The following is a 13,806-nucleotide window of genomic DNA, read 5'->3' on the forward strand; positions in this document are numbered from 1 at the left end:
AGCGCCCCCCCCCCGGGGGCCACGTCCCAGTGCCGGGTGGGGCAGGAACACCCAATCTCCCCCCAACGGGTGCTCCGGGTCCACCCTTGCAAGGGATCCATATACCCAGCCGCGTGCCCCACCCCAGAGCTACCCGGCTTGGGGGGGGGGGGTGCTATGACTCCTCCCCCCACCAAAAAAAAATCTCAGCTGGGGGGAAGGGGGCCAATTTTATTCACAGGGAACCAATCACCAAAGAACAAAACGTACAACTTGGCGGGGGGCGTGGCACTGGTGGGGGGAGCAGGGCAGCGTCGGGGGGGGGGGGATGAGATGGGGGCATCAAAGAAGGTAAGTGGGGGGGCAAAGTAGCACAGCGCCTGGCCGGGGTGGGGCTACAGCTCTGGCTCCCCCCCCCACTGCCCTCTGAGCAGGGCTGTGACTCCCCCCTCAGGGCCTTGTTGGCACTGGGCACTGGGGGGGGTGACATGGGGCAGTGCAGTGAGTGGTGCGGGGCTCGTGTACCCCACACACACACACCACCCCCTCCCCTGGCAGGGCCACCTGCTCCTTAGCCCCCTTTAACCCCTAAGGGTCAGAGGTCAGCCAGCTTCTTTCCCCCCCCCCCCCAATATTCTCCCCACGAGCCTTTCACTGATCCTGATGGTTGAAGATGGACGAGAGCGACCTGGGGAGGAGAGGAAAGGGTTAAACTCCTGGTGACACCCCCCCCCCAGCCCCCTGGAACTGGGATCCTGGCCCCCCCCAAAGGCTTAAACTCCTGGTGACCTCCCTGGAACTAGGGTCCTGCTCCCCCGCAAAGGGTTAAACTGGTGATTCCCCTCCCCCTGGAACTAGGGTCCTGCCCCCCCAAAGGGATAAACTGGTGACTCCACCAGAAGTGGGGGGGTCACGTCCCCCACCCCCCAGCCCAGGCCTCTTCCCAAGCTGAACCCCAGCACCTTGTGCCCACCCCCCAGCAGGGGGCGCCCTGGCCTCTGGGGGGTGGGGGTCTCACTTACTGGACCAAGGCCCCAGAGAGCTGGTCCATGATGCCCCCTGCAAAACAGAAGCACAGAGGGGTCAGGCGAGCACCCCTCCCCAGGACCCCCTCCCCCCGGGGCCGGGCGTGGTGGCACTCACCTGGCTGGCAGCCCGCCTCACAGAGGAGGGGACATAGGGAGCAGAACTGGCAGTACTGGCAGTGGAGGGGAAGGAGAGAGAGAAGTTAATTACTACCAGGGCACTGCTGGGGGGAAGCTTGCAACGCGGGGGTCACTGCTGTGGGGAAACTGCCAGGGCCGGAATCCCCAACCAGGGCACTGCTCTGGGGAAGCTTGCAGCAGCAGGGGCACTGCTGTGGGGAAGCTCATAGCGCTGGGTTCTCCAGCTGGGGGCACTGCTGTGGGGAAGCTCACAGCGCTGGTGTCCCTGCCCGGGGGCACTGCTGCAGGGAAGCTCACAGCGCTGGTGTCCCTGCCCGGGGGCACTGCTGCAGGGAAGCTCACAGCGCTGGTGTCCCTGCCCAGGGGCACTGCTGCAGGGAAGTTCACAGCGCTGGTGTCCCTGCCCGGGGGCACTACTGGGGGGAAGCTCGCAGCCCCTACCTGGCAGGCCTCGCACTGCTTGCTGGTGTCGCCCTCCTTGCACGGGCACTTCTCACATTCCCCGCAGTGCTAGAACGAACCACCAGGGGGGAGCATGTCAGGGCTGGGACCACAAGCCACCCACCCACGAGCCAGGGATAGAACCCAGGAGTCCTGGCTCCCAGCCCGCCCCCCCCCCCCCCAACCACTAGACCCCGCTCCCTGCCCAAAGCTAAGGAGAGAACCCGGGAGTCCTGGCTCCCAGCCCCCCTGCTCTAACCACTAGACACCAGTGTGACAGAGTAGGAGTATTAACCTGGTAATGTTCCGTGGGAATTTTACTACTTTACTATCCTCTGCTAACATGGGGTGTGCCTCAGTTTCCCTCAGGTGCTGCACCAACACTAGATGGGGATGGGAAACAAGGGGGTGACTTCACTGAGGGATGATACCTGACGCCCAGCACAAAGGGTGGCGGTTTCCCTGCGTAACCTGAGCCCAGGAGGGGGATGGGGCCAGGTGACACCTTCTGCCCAGGAAACTGGACAAAGGCTGGAGAGGGTTTCAGTTTAGAGCTGGCGGGGGAGGCGGCTAGGCCCAGAACCTGGGTCTGGGCTCCCCACCCCCGAAGAGGGACCTGACTGCGGGGTCCTGTTCTCTGTACCTACAAGCTCTGTTTTGGGCTGTGTTCCTGTCGGCTAATAAACCTTCTGTGTTACTGGCCGGCTGAGAGTCCCAGGGAATCGCAGGAAGTGGGGGGTGCAGGGCCCTGACTCTCCCACACTCCATGACAACTGGTGTCAGCGGTGGGATGTACTGCACCCCGGGGACGGCGCTTCCTGCAGTGAGTGACTGGGGAGCAGTAAAATGAAGGGGGATCGACGAGTACCAGGTGTACTGAAGGCTCAGAGAGGTGGTTTTGGGGGGCGGAGAAGCTACGTTTAACACCTAGGAGTGGGTGACCAGTGAGAAGGACTGTTGCAGTAATGGGGTCTTCCTGGGGACTGTGATGAGCAGTTCCAGGGGCGGAGGAGTCTGGGGCTTGACCCTGGAAGGGAGGTGGTGACCTGAAGAAATGCTGGCACGCTCGGGGTTCTTCCTGGAAGCTGGGGGGAGCTGAGAGCACCCGGGCCTGCGAGTCCACGACAACTTGGGACCAGCAGGGAGATGTATAACCATCGCCTTAAGAGGGAGTTGGAGGAGGAGGACCGCTTGGATGAACCAATCCCTGTCCCTGAGGGGAGCAGCCTGGCAACGTGGGCACCGGCTTCTGTCCCGGCTGGGAGGGGTCAGACTGATGCCAAGGGCACTCCGAGGCCCCTCCAGTCTATGGCTACGGGAGGGGCTGGAAGGAGCCAGGCGAACCCCGGGGACACCGTGACCCCCGCGGCCAGCAGGGGATCCTCATGACCAAGCTCCCCAGCGCTGCAGCTGAGGCAGCTGGAATGGGAGAGGGAGATAAAACCGAAAGAGCAGGAGCTGAGGTGGCATGAACTGGAGGATGGGGAGAAACAGCGGCAGCATGAACTGGAGCTGGCCAGGCTGAGGAGCAGAGAGCCCCCCACTGTGGCGAGTGAGGGGGGGACCCAGGACTGCCCGGAGCTTTGATCAGTGTATCCTGGCCCAGTGGAAGGAAGGGGAGGACATAGATGAATTCCTGATGGCCTTTGAGGCGGCCTGCAGGCTGCACAGGGTTGACCCTGCCAACAGGCTCCGGTTCCTCACCACCTTACTGGACCCCAGACCTGTGGGGCTGTGATGAAGTGGGACTGTTCTTAACGTTTCCTCTGAATAGTGTGGGGGTGCCTCAGTTTCCCCTATGCAGTTCTTAAGTATCTAGGTGGTAGGATAAGGGTGTATGATCCCTGCAGAGGATCATAGAGGTGAGAGCTAAAGGGTTGGAGAACAAAGGAATCCGGTGACCTCCTGGCCCGGGGAAAGGAACAAAGCCCAGAGGAGGGGGGGCTGGAGGGGGTTTCAGTTTGGGGCTGGCTGGGACATGGAGTGAAGGGCAGACGTGGTTGTCTGGCTCACTGCCCCCCAAAATGGACCCGGCTGAGGGGTCCTGTTCTCTGCACCTACAAGCTCTGTGTTTAGACCATGTTCCTATCGTCTAATAAACCTCTGTTTTACTGGCTGGCTGAGAGTCACATCTGTCTGCGAAGTTGGGGGGCAGGACCCTCTGGCTTCCCCAGGAGCCCCGCCTGGGCGGACTCGGTGTGGGAAGCGCACGGAGGGGCAGAGGATGCTGAATGCTCCGAGGTCAGACCCAGGAAGGTGGAGCCCGGTGAGCTGTGTGTCCTGTAGACAGGCTGCTCACAGAAAGGCGACTGCCCCAGAGTCCTGACTGGCTTCCTAGCGAGCAGTTCCAGAGCATCACCCAGGCACTCCGTGACAACTGGTGTCAGCGGTGGGATGTACTGCACCCCACGGATGGCGCTTCCTGCAGTAAGTGACTGGGGAGCAGTAAAACGAAGGGGGATTGACGAGGACCAGGCGTGCTGAAGGCTCAGAGAGGAGCGCTTTCAGGGGACGGTTAACCCCTGGGAGTGTCTGACCAGTGAGAAGGACTGTGCAGTAATGGGCTCTCCCAGGGGACTGCGGTGAGCAGTCTCAGGGGCGGAGGAGCCTGCGGCTTGGCCCTGGGAGAGAGACGGACTTTTGCAGTAACAGGGTCCCCATGGGGATTGCAGCGAGCGGTCCCGGGGCGGAGGAGTCTGCCGCTCGACCCTGTCAAAGAGGTGGTGACCTCGAGAATGGCTGGCATACGAGGGATTCTCCCTGGAGACCATGGGGAGCTGAGAGCACCCAGGCCTGTGAGTCCACAACAACTTGGGAAGAGCGGAGTGACGGCCTGTCACCGTCTCCTTAAGAAGGACATTGTAACCCTGTGCAGAAAGAGAGGGTTGAGCATTGGAAAGTTCACCAAGGCACAGTTCATTGTGCAGCTGGAGGAGGATGACCGCTCTCAGGGACAGATTCCTGACCCCAAATGGGGCTATAGCAGGATCTGGGAGCAGCTGGAGTAGGAGCCAGGCATCCCCAAGACTTCTGTCCCCGACCAGACAAGGGTCTTCAAGATCGGGTTCCCCATCCGGGGATCGGAGACGGACGGGATTGGAGCTGAGTCCGAGAGAGCAAGAGCCCGAGAAAGAGCTGCAGAAGCAGCAGCAGCATGAACTGGCGTTGGGGGAGCGGAGAGGCCTAGGGGACCTCCCCGGGGTGAGTGGGGATAGACCCCGGGGGGCCAGTTCCGCAGGGAACCTCGAGAGTAAATTGCTGCCCCTGGTTAAGGAGGGGGGGATGTGGATGCCACCTCACTGCCTTTGAGCAGGCTGGAGATTTGAACCAGGGGGACCCTGCGGAAAAGCCCCGGTGTCTAGCTCCCTTGCTGGGTCCCAAGGCCACAGACTCCGTCAGCCAGATGGGTGGGGAGGTGGACAGGCTCCCACTCCTGACCCCAACCTATCTGTCTGTGTGGAGTTTCCTGGGGCCAGGCCCCTCGGACCCCCAGTGGGAGCGGAAGGTGATGGTCAATGGGGAGACATTCCTGGGGTGGTGAGATCCTGGGACAGAGAGAACTGGTGTCAGGCCCCGGGTGGTGCAGCCCCCGATGCTGAGGGGCTGGGTGAGCTGGGTGAGGGTCCCAGGGACGAAGCCCCTCGCCCTGCCTATGGCCCAGATCCCTGTGCAGACCCAGGAGGGGTGGGGCTGGCTGGCCGTTGGGGTGCTCCAGGACACCAGCTGTGAGACCCTGTTGTGGGGTGACTGTGTCTCTTTGGGACAGGATCCAGGCCCTGCTCCGGTAACGGCCAAGGGTTTGAATTTGAATCCAGGGAACCAATTGGTGGAGAGGGAAATGGTCAGTGAAAATGCAGATGACCTGGCTAGCAGGGGGGAGGAGCTGCTAGGCTCAGGCTACCTGCCTGCCTGTAACCAGCCCCCTGGGGCTCCCCGCCCCCCTTGTACACCGGAGCGGGGGCTCAGGCTGGCTCTGATGCAGTGAGGAAAGCAGGGAGCTCGCTGCCTACCCCCACTGGGACAGCAAGGGCAGCGCTGAGCACAGTGGGAGCTGAGACCCCAGCTGAGTGGGGGGAGACACAGGCAGGGCAGGGGATCTGTGGGGAGCGGCAAGGTGCTTGGTAAGGAAAGTCTGGCTGAGCCTAGGCAGCCTTGTGAGCTGATGGCTGTGTCTAGTCAGCAGGGTGGGAAGGCGAGGAGAGTGGAAGAGGAGTGTCCCTGGACCTTACCTGTTAGCTGGGTGGAGAATTGGGACAGGGAAGGAAACATGCCTGTGTCTGTCAGGGCTATTGACTTGCCTGTGGAGGGAGCTACCCTGATCTCCAAGCAGTTGACTGTGACCAGCCTTGTGTGCTGGGACAAGGGGAATGAGATCCCAAGCTGGATGTCTGGGAAAGGAGAAAGTGTGTCCGGCTCTTCTTTGTCTGTGGAGCAGACAGAAGGGGCCTTTCAGCCTGTGATGGTTGAGGGTCGTGCAGTTGTCTCAGAGCTGGTTCTGGATTCAGCTAAAGCCCAGGAAGGGAAGGGTCTGAAGTTTGTGTCTGCTCGGGAGAATGGCCCTGTAACTAGGTCGCATCCAGTTAGAGTCTATGTAAAACCCCAGAGACCAGACAATTCTGGTGCTTGTATTTTGCCTGTTGCTCATGTGTTGTTGGGAAAGGGTGTAGCAACTCTGACTAATCAGGGTGAGATCCTAGCCAGGGCACAAGGAGAGCATGAAGGTGATGTGATTGTGTTACCTACTGAGGGTGTGGAAACCTGTAGCAAGAAGGAAAAGATTTTCCTGAACTTGTGGGTGGCAAAGGGAAGGAGAAGGCTTCTAGCCTTTTATCTAGGAAGTCTGTCAGTTTGCCTGAAAGGGGATTGTGGAGGAATCTGCCGGATGGGCCAGAGGTAATTCTGGATGTAAGGGAGACCCAGAAAGAGTCTGTTGTTGCTCAGGAAAGTGTTCCTCGAGAGCAAGCCCTAGGGAAAGAGGGTAAGAGCAGAATTTCTGGGAGGGGTGAATTGTTGCATAGAAAAGCCCTAGGGAAAGGAATCCTCAGGGAGTCTTTGCAAGCAGTTTACTGCAACTGAAGGGTGTGAAAGTGATTTAATCAAGAAAGTTTCAGTTCCTAACAGCCAGAAATTTTCTATTGTGAATGGATCCACTGACTTTCCTGTTGAAAGACCCAGTGTGGAGAGCTTTGGGAAGGTCTCGGAGGGAGTGAAAGCTGTTAAGAAAGTTAAACAGTCCTACTTCGTCACAGGGGCTGTACAGCCGAATGGAAGGGGCGGAGGCAGAGGACTACGAACTGCTCCAAAGGCCCTGCTCCAAAGGCCCTGCTCCGTGGGTTTGGGCTGACGCCCGAGGTGTGCTGGGAAAGGTTCTGGAGTCAGCATAAAGCCCTTGAGGACACGTATCTGGGACTTAACAAACTAAAGGCGCCCTGGGAAGGCCCTACAGGCGCACCGTGCCGTCATACCAGAGACCTTCTGTGAATATGACGAAGCCATATTACAACGGGGGGAACGTGGTGTTGGCCGTGTGTGGACATTGGGAGGAGCAGGGAGATGACCCTTGAGTAGATCTATTCCCTGAGACAGGAGCTGGTTCCCCCCTGGAAACAATCCTCCTCTCTGATCGGCTCGCCCCTGCCCAGCGAGCTGAGCTCAGGGGGGTGCTGCATCCGTACGGACAGCCGTTTTCCACCCAGCCTGGACGCACTAATCTGACTGTCCACCGGGTGCAGAAGGGTCACATCCCCCTATAAGAAGCTCCCCTTTCCGAGTCACAGGGAAAACTGCTCAGGACCTGGAAAGAGAGGTCAGGGACATGCTGGCTCTGCGGGTGATCCAGCCGTCTGCCAGCCCTGGGGCCTTGCCAGTGGGGTGCTGGTCCCCAAAACAGACAGGTCAATCCGGTTCTGTGTGGACTATGGGAAGCTCAATGCCATCACCGTGTCTGATGCCTTCCCCATGCCCAGGCCTGACGAGCTCCCAGACAAGCTGGTGGGAGCTTGGTACCTTACTACCGTGGATCTTACAAAGGGCTGCTGGCAAGTGCCGCTGGATGCAGATGCCCGGCTGAAATCGGCCTTTATCACCCCCTGGGGCTCTATGAGTTCCTGGCCCTGCCTTTCGGCCTCAAGGGAGCGCCGGCCACCTTCCAGCACCTGGTGGATCAGCTCCTGAGGCGGGTGGAGGGTTTGGCCGTGGCGTGTACATTGCGGACACCTGTGTCCTTAGCCAGACCCGGGAGCACCACGTGTCCCAGGTTAGACAAGTGCTGGACCGACTCCAGGGGGCTGGGCTGACCATCAAAGCGGAGAAGTGCAAGGTGGGGATATCGGAAGTGTCCTATCCGGGCCACCGGGTGGGGAGCGGCCGCCTAAAGCCGGAACCAGCCAGGTTGGAGGGGATCAGAGACTGGCCCGCTCCCCAGACCAAAAAGCAGGTCCAGGCCTTTGTTGGGATGGCGGACTACTATCGAAGATTCGTGCCCCACTTTAGCGCCATAGCCGCCCCCAATGCTGAGCTGTGCAAGAAGGGGAAGCCAGACGAGGTGGTCTGGACCGAGCAGTGCCAGGAGGCTTTCCAGGCGCTGAAGGAGGCTCTGGTCAGTGGCCCAGTCCTGGCAAACCCAGACTTTGACAAGTCCTTTACGGTGTTCACCGTCGTGGCAGACGTGGGGCTGAGGGCGGCGTTAAGGCAGGATGGTGAAAAGGGGGAGAGACACCCCATCGGGTAGAATCATAGAATCATAGAATATCAGGGTTGGAAGGTACCTCAGGAGGTCATCTAGTCCAACCCCCCGCTCGAAAGCAGGACCAATCCCCAATTAAATCATTTGGGTACTTGACCAAGAAGGTGTTACCCCGGGAGCAGAACTCCGCAGCCATCGAGAACGAATGCTTGGCCATGGTGCGGGCCCTTAAGAAACTTCAGCCCTACCTCTTTGGGCGACACTTCACTGTGTACACCGACCGCTCCCCCGACCGGGCTGCACCAGATGAAAGGAGCCAAGGCCAAGCTCCTGAGGTGGAGCCTGCTCCTGCAGGATTATGACAGGGACGTGGTCCATGTGACAGGGAGTGCCAACATGATAGCGGACGCGTTGTCCTGGAGAGGGGGCCCCGAACTTCCCCAGGTCACTGGTTCAAGTGACCCCGTGTGACGAAGCAGAAATGTTCTTAATGTTTTCTCTTAATACTGTGTGGGTGCCTCAGTTTCCCCTAGGCATTTCTTAAGTATCTAGGTGGGGCGATAAGGGGGTGTAATCGTTGCAGAGCCCTAGGGGACCAGTGTGATGGGGTCTGTACAGAGAATGGCCAACACCCTGTCTCCTGGCAGCTGATGGCCTGGGCCCCTCCTCTGCAAGGTGCCAACTGAGGGGGCTGGAGAACAAAGAGATCAGGTGGCCTCCTGGCGCAGGAAAGAGACAAAGTCATAGGAGGGTGGGAGAGTCTCAGTTTGGAGCTGGCTGGGGAAATGGAGGGAGGCCCAGATGGGGCTCTGGGCTCCCTGCCCCCCAAGACGGACCTGAGAGAGGGGTCCTGGTCTCTGTACCTACAAGCTCTGGTTTAGACCATGTTCCTGTCAGCTAATAAACCTTCTGTTTTACTGGCTGGCTGAGAGTCACGTCTGACTGCGGAGTTGGGGGGCAGGACGCACTGGCTACCCCAGGACCACCCCCCCCCCCGTGCGGACTTGCTGTGGGAAGCGCAGGGTGGGGCAGGGAAGGCTGGAGGCTCTGAGGTCAGACCCAGGAAGGTGGAAGCTGGGGCAGCGTCTTGCCCTGGGAACAGTCTTCTCCGAGAGAGGAGGGTCCCCCAGAGTCCTGGCTGGCTCCACATGGAGCAGATCCAGAGCATCGCCTGGGGACGCCGTGACACCCTGCTCAGTTCAGTCTCGAAGGGGGAAGAGATGTGACGGAGTAAGGAATGAGAAGCTTTCACCTGGGAATGGTGCAGGGGAGTTTTACTAGTTTTCCGTCTTCTGCTAACACGGGGTGTGCCTCAGTTTCCCTGGGGTGCTCCACCAATACTAGATGGAGATGATGAGTGATGATACCGGGCCCAGGTGACAGCTTCTGCCCAGGAAACTGGACAAAGGCTGGAGGAGGGGCCAGGGGGTGGCTGGGGAAGGCCGCTGGAGGGAGTTTCAGTTTGGGGCTGGCTGGGGAGAAGGGGAGAGGCCAGAACCGGAGTCTGGGCTCCCCACCCCGCAAGAGGGACCTGACTGAGGGGTCCTGTTGTCTGTACCTACAAGCTCTGTTGTGGGCCGTGTTCCTGTTGGCTAATAAACCTTTTGTGTTACTGGCTGTCGGAGAGTCACAGTGAATTGCAGGAAGTGCAGGGTGCAGGGCCCCGACTCCCCCACACTCCATTCCCAGAGCCAGGGATCGAACCCAGGAGTCCTGGCTCCCAGCCCCCAGGCCCCCCCGTGCACACAGACTCTAACCACTAGACCAGGGAGGAGGGGCCTGGGAGGATATATGGGGGTTACCTTGCAGAAGGCACAGTATTGGCACACGGAGCCCGGCTGGTAGCTGTCCTCTTCTTCCTCATCCTCCTCTTCATCTTCCTCCCCCTCTGCAAGGACAGACAGCTACTACCCGGACACCTGGGTTCCATCCCCAGCCCGGGTTGTGGGGGGAGTGAGGTCTGGTGGGTTAGAGCCGGGGGGGGGGAGGGCTGGGAGACAGGACTCCTGGGTTCTCTCCCCCTCTCTTTCGCCCCACAGCACAGCAGCTCTGGGGGGGGGGGGGGGCCTGACCGTGCTAGCGCCCCCCCACACACACACACATACACTCCTGGCCAGCCGTGGAGCTGTCACATTGGCCCTGGCAGGCAGGTCCTGACTCCGACCCCCTCACCCTAGACAAACAACGCGCCCCTCCGGCAGGCCCACGGCCTTGGGATGATGAACTGCCTGAGCCCCCTACCATGCCCCCCCACCCCCAAGTGCCCCCTTGCCCTCCCAATGCCCTCCTGAGCTGCCCCTGGATGATCCCTGCCCCCCACTGTGCCCCAGCCCCCCTCCCCCCAGGTTCAGGGGCTGCTCTCACCATCATCTTCCTCCCCCTGGCGCGCCCTGCCCCCTCTCTTCTCCTCCTCCCCAAGGGGCTTCCTCAGGACCCTCTCCTCGGACTCGTCCCCCTCCTCCTCGGACTCATCCGACTCGTCGCTGTGCCCGCGATGGCCATCCTCGTCTTCCTCCTCCTCCTCGGGCTGGGGGTGCCCATGGGCCTCGTCCTCATCCTCCTCAGCGTCATGGTGACGGCGCCCATGGGCATCCACTTCCTGATCATCATGGCGATGGTGCCCAGGGGCATCTTCTTCCTCATCGTCGTGGCGACGCGGCCCGGGGGTATCTGCCGCCTCGTGGGGCGGCTGCTCCTCATCGCCGTGGTGATGGTGGCGGTCACCGTGGGGATGGGGCTGCCCCTGGGGTTCTACGTCGCCGTGGTGACGGTGGTGGCCAGGGCAAGGGGCCTCGTGGGGAGGCGGCTGCCCCTCCTCGTCGTGGTGGTTGCCGTGGTGATGTAGCTGCCCCTGGGGCTCCCCGTCACCGGGGCCAGGGTTGTCAGGATGCTGCGGCTGCCCCTGGGCCTGCTGGGGGGGTTCCATGTCGCCGTGGCAATGGTGGCCAGGGCTAGGGTCGTCATGGCAATGCGGCTGCCCCTGGGCCTGCTGGGGGGGTTCCACGTCGCCGTGGCGATGGTTGCCGTGGGCCGCGGGGGGCTGCAGGGCACAGAGCAGGCCCAGCAGGAGCCAGGCTGTGGGGGGGGCCATGGGGGCGCAGGACGGCGCCGAGCAGCATGGAGCCACGGATGCCCCGGGGTCCTCTGAGCGACGGCTGCAGCTGTCCAGCTTCCCCCCCCGCCAATGGTGGCCTGGCCCGGCCCCCGCAGGCCCCTTGTTGCCCTTATTCGAGATGTCTCCCTCCCCCTGAATGCCAGGACAGGCTATAAATAGCAGCCCCCGCCCCGGCAGCTGGGTCACCCAGCTCGGGGTATGGGTCCTGTAGTGGGGGCAGGGCTGGGAGCCAGGACGCCTGGGTTCTTTCCCTGGCTCTCGGTGACCTGGGGCTTGGAGGGGGAGGGGAAAGAAATTAGTGGCTTAGTTTTAGCTCGACCTCCCCGTTCCCCCCCCCCAATAGGGGGCAGCAGCATTCGGGGCAGGAATGTGCTGATGGGACCCCAGGAGGGCAGCAATGGGGGGGCGGGGGTGCTATAAATACCCGGCTGCCCGCTGCCCGGACGCTCACTGCCGGGCAAGGGGCCAAGTCGGGTGTCCCATTCCCAGCCATGGGCATCCATCCAGGGCGCTGGGCCAGCCGGGCACCAAATGCCCCACACACGACCTGTAGGGGACGGACCCCCGCTTCTTTCCCAGACCCCTCCCCCTCTAACCACTGGACCCCACTCTCCTCCCAGAGCCAGGGAGAGAACCCAGGAGTCCGGGCTCCCAGCCCCTCTGTTATGAAGCTCCTATGCAGGAGACAGCTGCTGGGGTGGGGGGACTTTAGGGGCCCCCATAGAGAGCCCCCCCTCATAAATGCAATGTCCCGGCAGGGGGAATGAGCCCGGCTTTGAGAGGACACACTAATGCAAACCACCCTCATGCTGCAGGGGAGGCAAACAGGGGTTTGGTGCCTGAGAGTGTGTGAGGCGGGGGCTTCCATATCCCGGGGGGGGAAGGGCTTGGCTCAAAGACGTGTTCCCCCCGCCCCGGGATCGGTTCCCTCCCCACCCCTTCCGGGCTGGATAGAGGGTGCGGTGCGGATACACCTGATGATTGCTCAGGGCGTCCTGGCTGTGAACTCTGCCCCAGGGTAGGGCCCCCTTCCAAGGAGGCCTGAGCTGGCCCTGCCCCAGTGCAGGGGAGCAGGGGGAGGCCTCCAGATTGAACAATCCACCCCCTCCCGTCCCCGTGATGAAGCGGGACTGTTCTTAATGTTTCCTCTGAATATTGTGGGGGTGCCTCAGTTTCCCCTATGCAGTTCTTAAGTATCTAGGTGGTGGGAGAAGGGTGTATGATCGTTGCAGTTGTCATCGGGTACCGGGGCAATGCGCTGGACCTGCTCCCCATGAAGCCAGGCAGGACTCTGGGGGAGTCTCCTCTCCAGGAGCAGCCTGTCTGCAGGACACACAGCTCCCCCGGCTCCACCTTCCTGGGGCTGACCCCGGAGCCTCCAGCCTCCCCTGCCCCTCCGGGCACTTCCCCCAGCGAGTCCACCAGACGGGGCTCCTGGGGGGGCCAGGGGGTCCTGCCCCCCGACTCCGCAGTCAGACGTGACTCTCAGCCAGCCAGTAACACAGAGGTTTATTAGACGACAGGAACATGGTCTAACACAGAGCTTGTAGGTGCAGAGAACAGGACCCCTCAGCGGGGTCCATTTTGGGGGGCAGGGAGCCAGACAACCACATCTGCACTTCACTCCAGGTCCCCAGCCAGCCCCGGGCTGGGCTTTGTTCCTTTCCCGGGCCAGGAGGCCACCTGATTCCTTTGTTCTCCAACCCTTTAGCTCTCACCTTGCAGGGGGGAAGGGCCCAGGCCATCAGCTGCCAGGAAACAGGGTGTCGGCCATTCTCTGTGTCCAGCCCCCTGCACACACCTGCCCTCTAGGGCTCTGCAAGGATCATACACCCTTATCCCACCCCCTAGAGACTTAAGAACTGCCTAGGGGAAACTGAGGCACCCCCCACACTATTCAGCAGAAACATTAAGAACAGTCCCGCTTCCTCACACCCACACCCACCCCCCGGAGCTGAGATCAGAATCCAGTCCTGACTCCATTGCAAACAGGAGTGCCTCCGGACTGACCCTGGGTGCTGAGAACAGAACCTGACCCCCCTGCAGTCAGTGGTGACTCCAGATTGACTGGCAGCAGGGTGTTTCCTGCCTCCCCCTCCACACACACACCAGCGCGTGGGTGTCTCGATCTGGTCAGGCTGGTTTCTGGCTGGGTGGGGCCACGGCACCGGAGAGAGTTGGACTCACCTTTGCCAGGTGAGACGCTGGGTTCCCTGGGCTCCAGACGCTGCGGGCTCCGGATCTGACGGCCCCAGCCTAGCCTGGCACCATGGGCAGGGACAAACAGCGAGATCAGGTACGGGGTCCCTTGCCCCAGGGCTGTGACGGGCAGCATGGGGCATCCAGACGCCGAGCTTCCTGGGTGTAGGGTGCACCTGGGGGGCAGGAGACAGCCCCTCTCTCCAGGGTGGGGGGGCTGT

At 61.4% G+C, this 13,806-nt stretch overlaps 2 protein-coding genes across 5 annotated transcripts in view; one reads left to right on the top strand and one right to left on the bottom strand.

The window, feature by feature from the left end:
- Positions 1-605: 605 nt before the first annotated feature.
- Positions 606-13,603, bottom strand: HRC (histidine rich calcium binding protein). Its single transcript, XM_073321305.2, has 7 exons — positions 13,574-13,603; positions 10,636-11,311; positions 10,074-10,159; positions 1,587-1,655; positions 1,123-1,177; positions 1,002-1,038; positions 606-667 (listed from the first exon to the last, which is right to left on the bottom strand). The coding sequence occupies exons 2-7, from the start codon at positions 11,195-11,197 to the stop codon at positions 631-633; spliced, it is 846 nt and encodes a 281-aa protein (XP_073177406.2). The 5' UTR covers positions 11,198-11,311; positions 13,574-13,603; the 3' UTR covers positions 606-630.
- TRPM4 (transient receptor potential cation channel subfamily M member 4) overlaps positions 13,293-13,806 on the top strand; it is a 29,239-nt gene continuing 28,725 nt past the window's right edge. For all 4 annotated transcript variants that reach the window (XR_013634909.1, XM_078850007.1, XM_078850008.1 and 1 more), the window contains exon 1: positions 13,293-13,682. Coding sequence is in view for 3 of the 4 variants with exons in the window: in XM_078850007.1 (XP_078706133.1) it covers positions 13,656-13,682 (27 nt within the window). In the remaining variant the exon portion in view is untranslated. The remainder of the gene's footprint in view (positions 13,683-13,806) is intronic.

Source organism: Lepidochelys kempii, chromosome 23, assembly GCF_965140285.1.
Source record: "Lepidochelys kempii isolate rLepKem1 chromosome 23, rLepKem1.hap1, whole genome shotgun sequence".
In the NCBI taxonomy this organism is placed as follows: domain Eukaryota; kingdom Metazoa; phylum Chordata; order Testudines; family Cheloniidae; genus Lepidochelys; species Lepidochelys kempii.

Excerpts from the sequence above, each read along its gene's own strand:
- HRC (XM_073321305.2), bottom strand. The coding sequence starts at position 11,197 with ATGGAACCCCCCCAGCAGGCCCAGGGGCAGCCGCAGCATCCTGACAAC. Across the intron at positions 1,178-1,586 it reads AGCAGTGCGAGGCCTGCCAG|TACTGCCAGTTCTGCTCCCT; the intron begins GTAGGGGCTGCG and ends CTCCACTGCCAG. Across the intron at positions 1,039-1,122 it reads TGAGGCGGGCTGCCAGCCAG|GGGGCATCATGGACCAGCTC; the intron begins GTGAGTGCCACC and ends TCTGTTTTGCAG.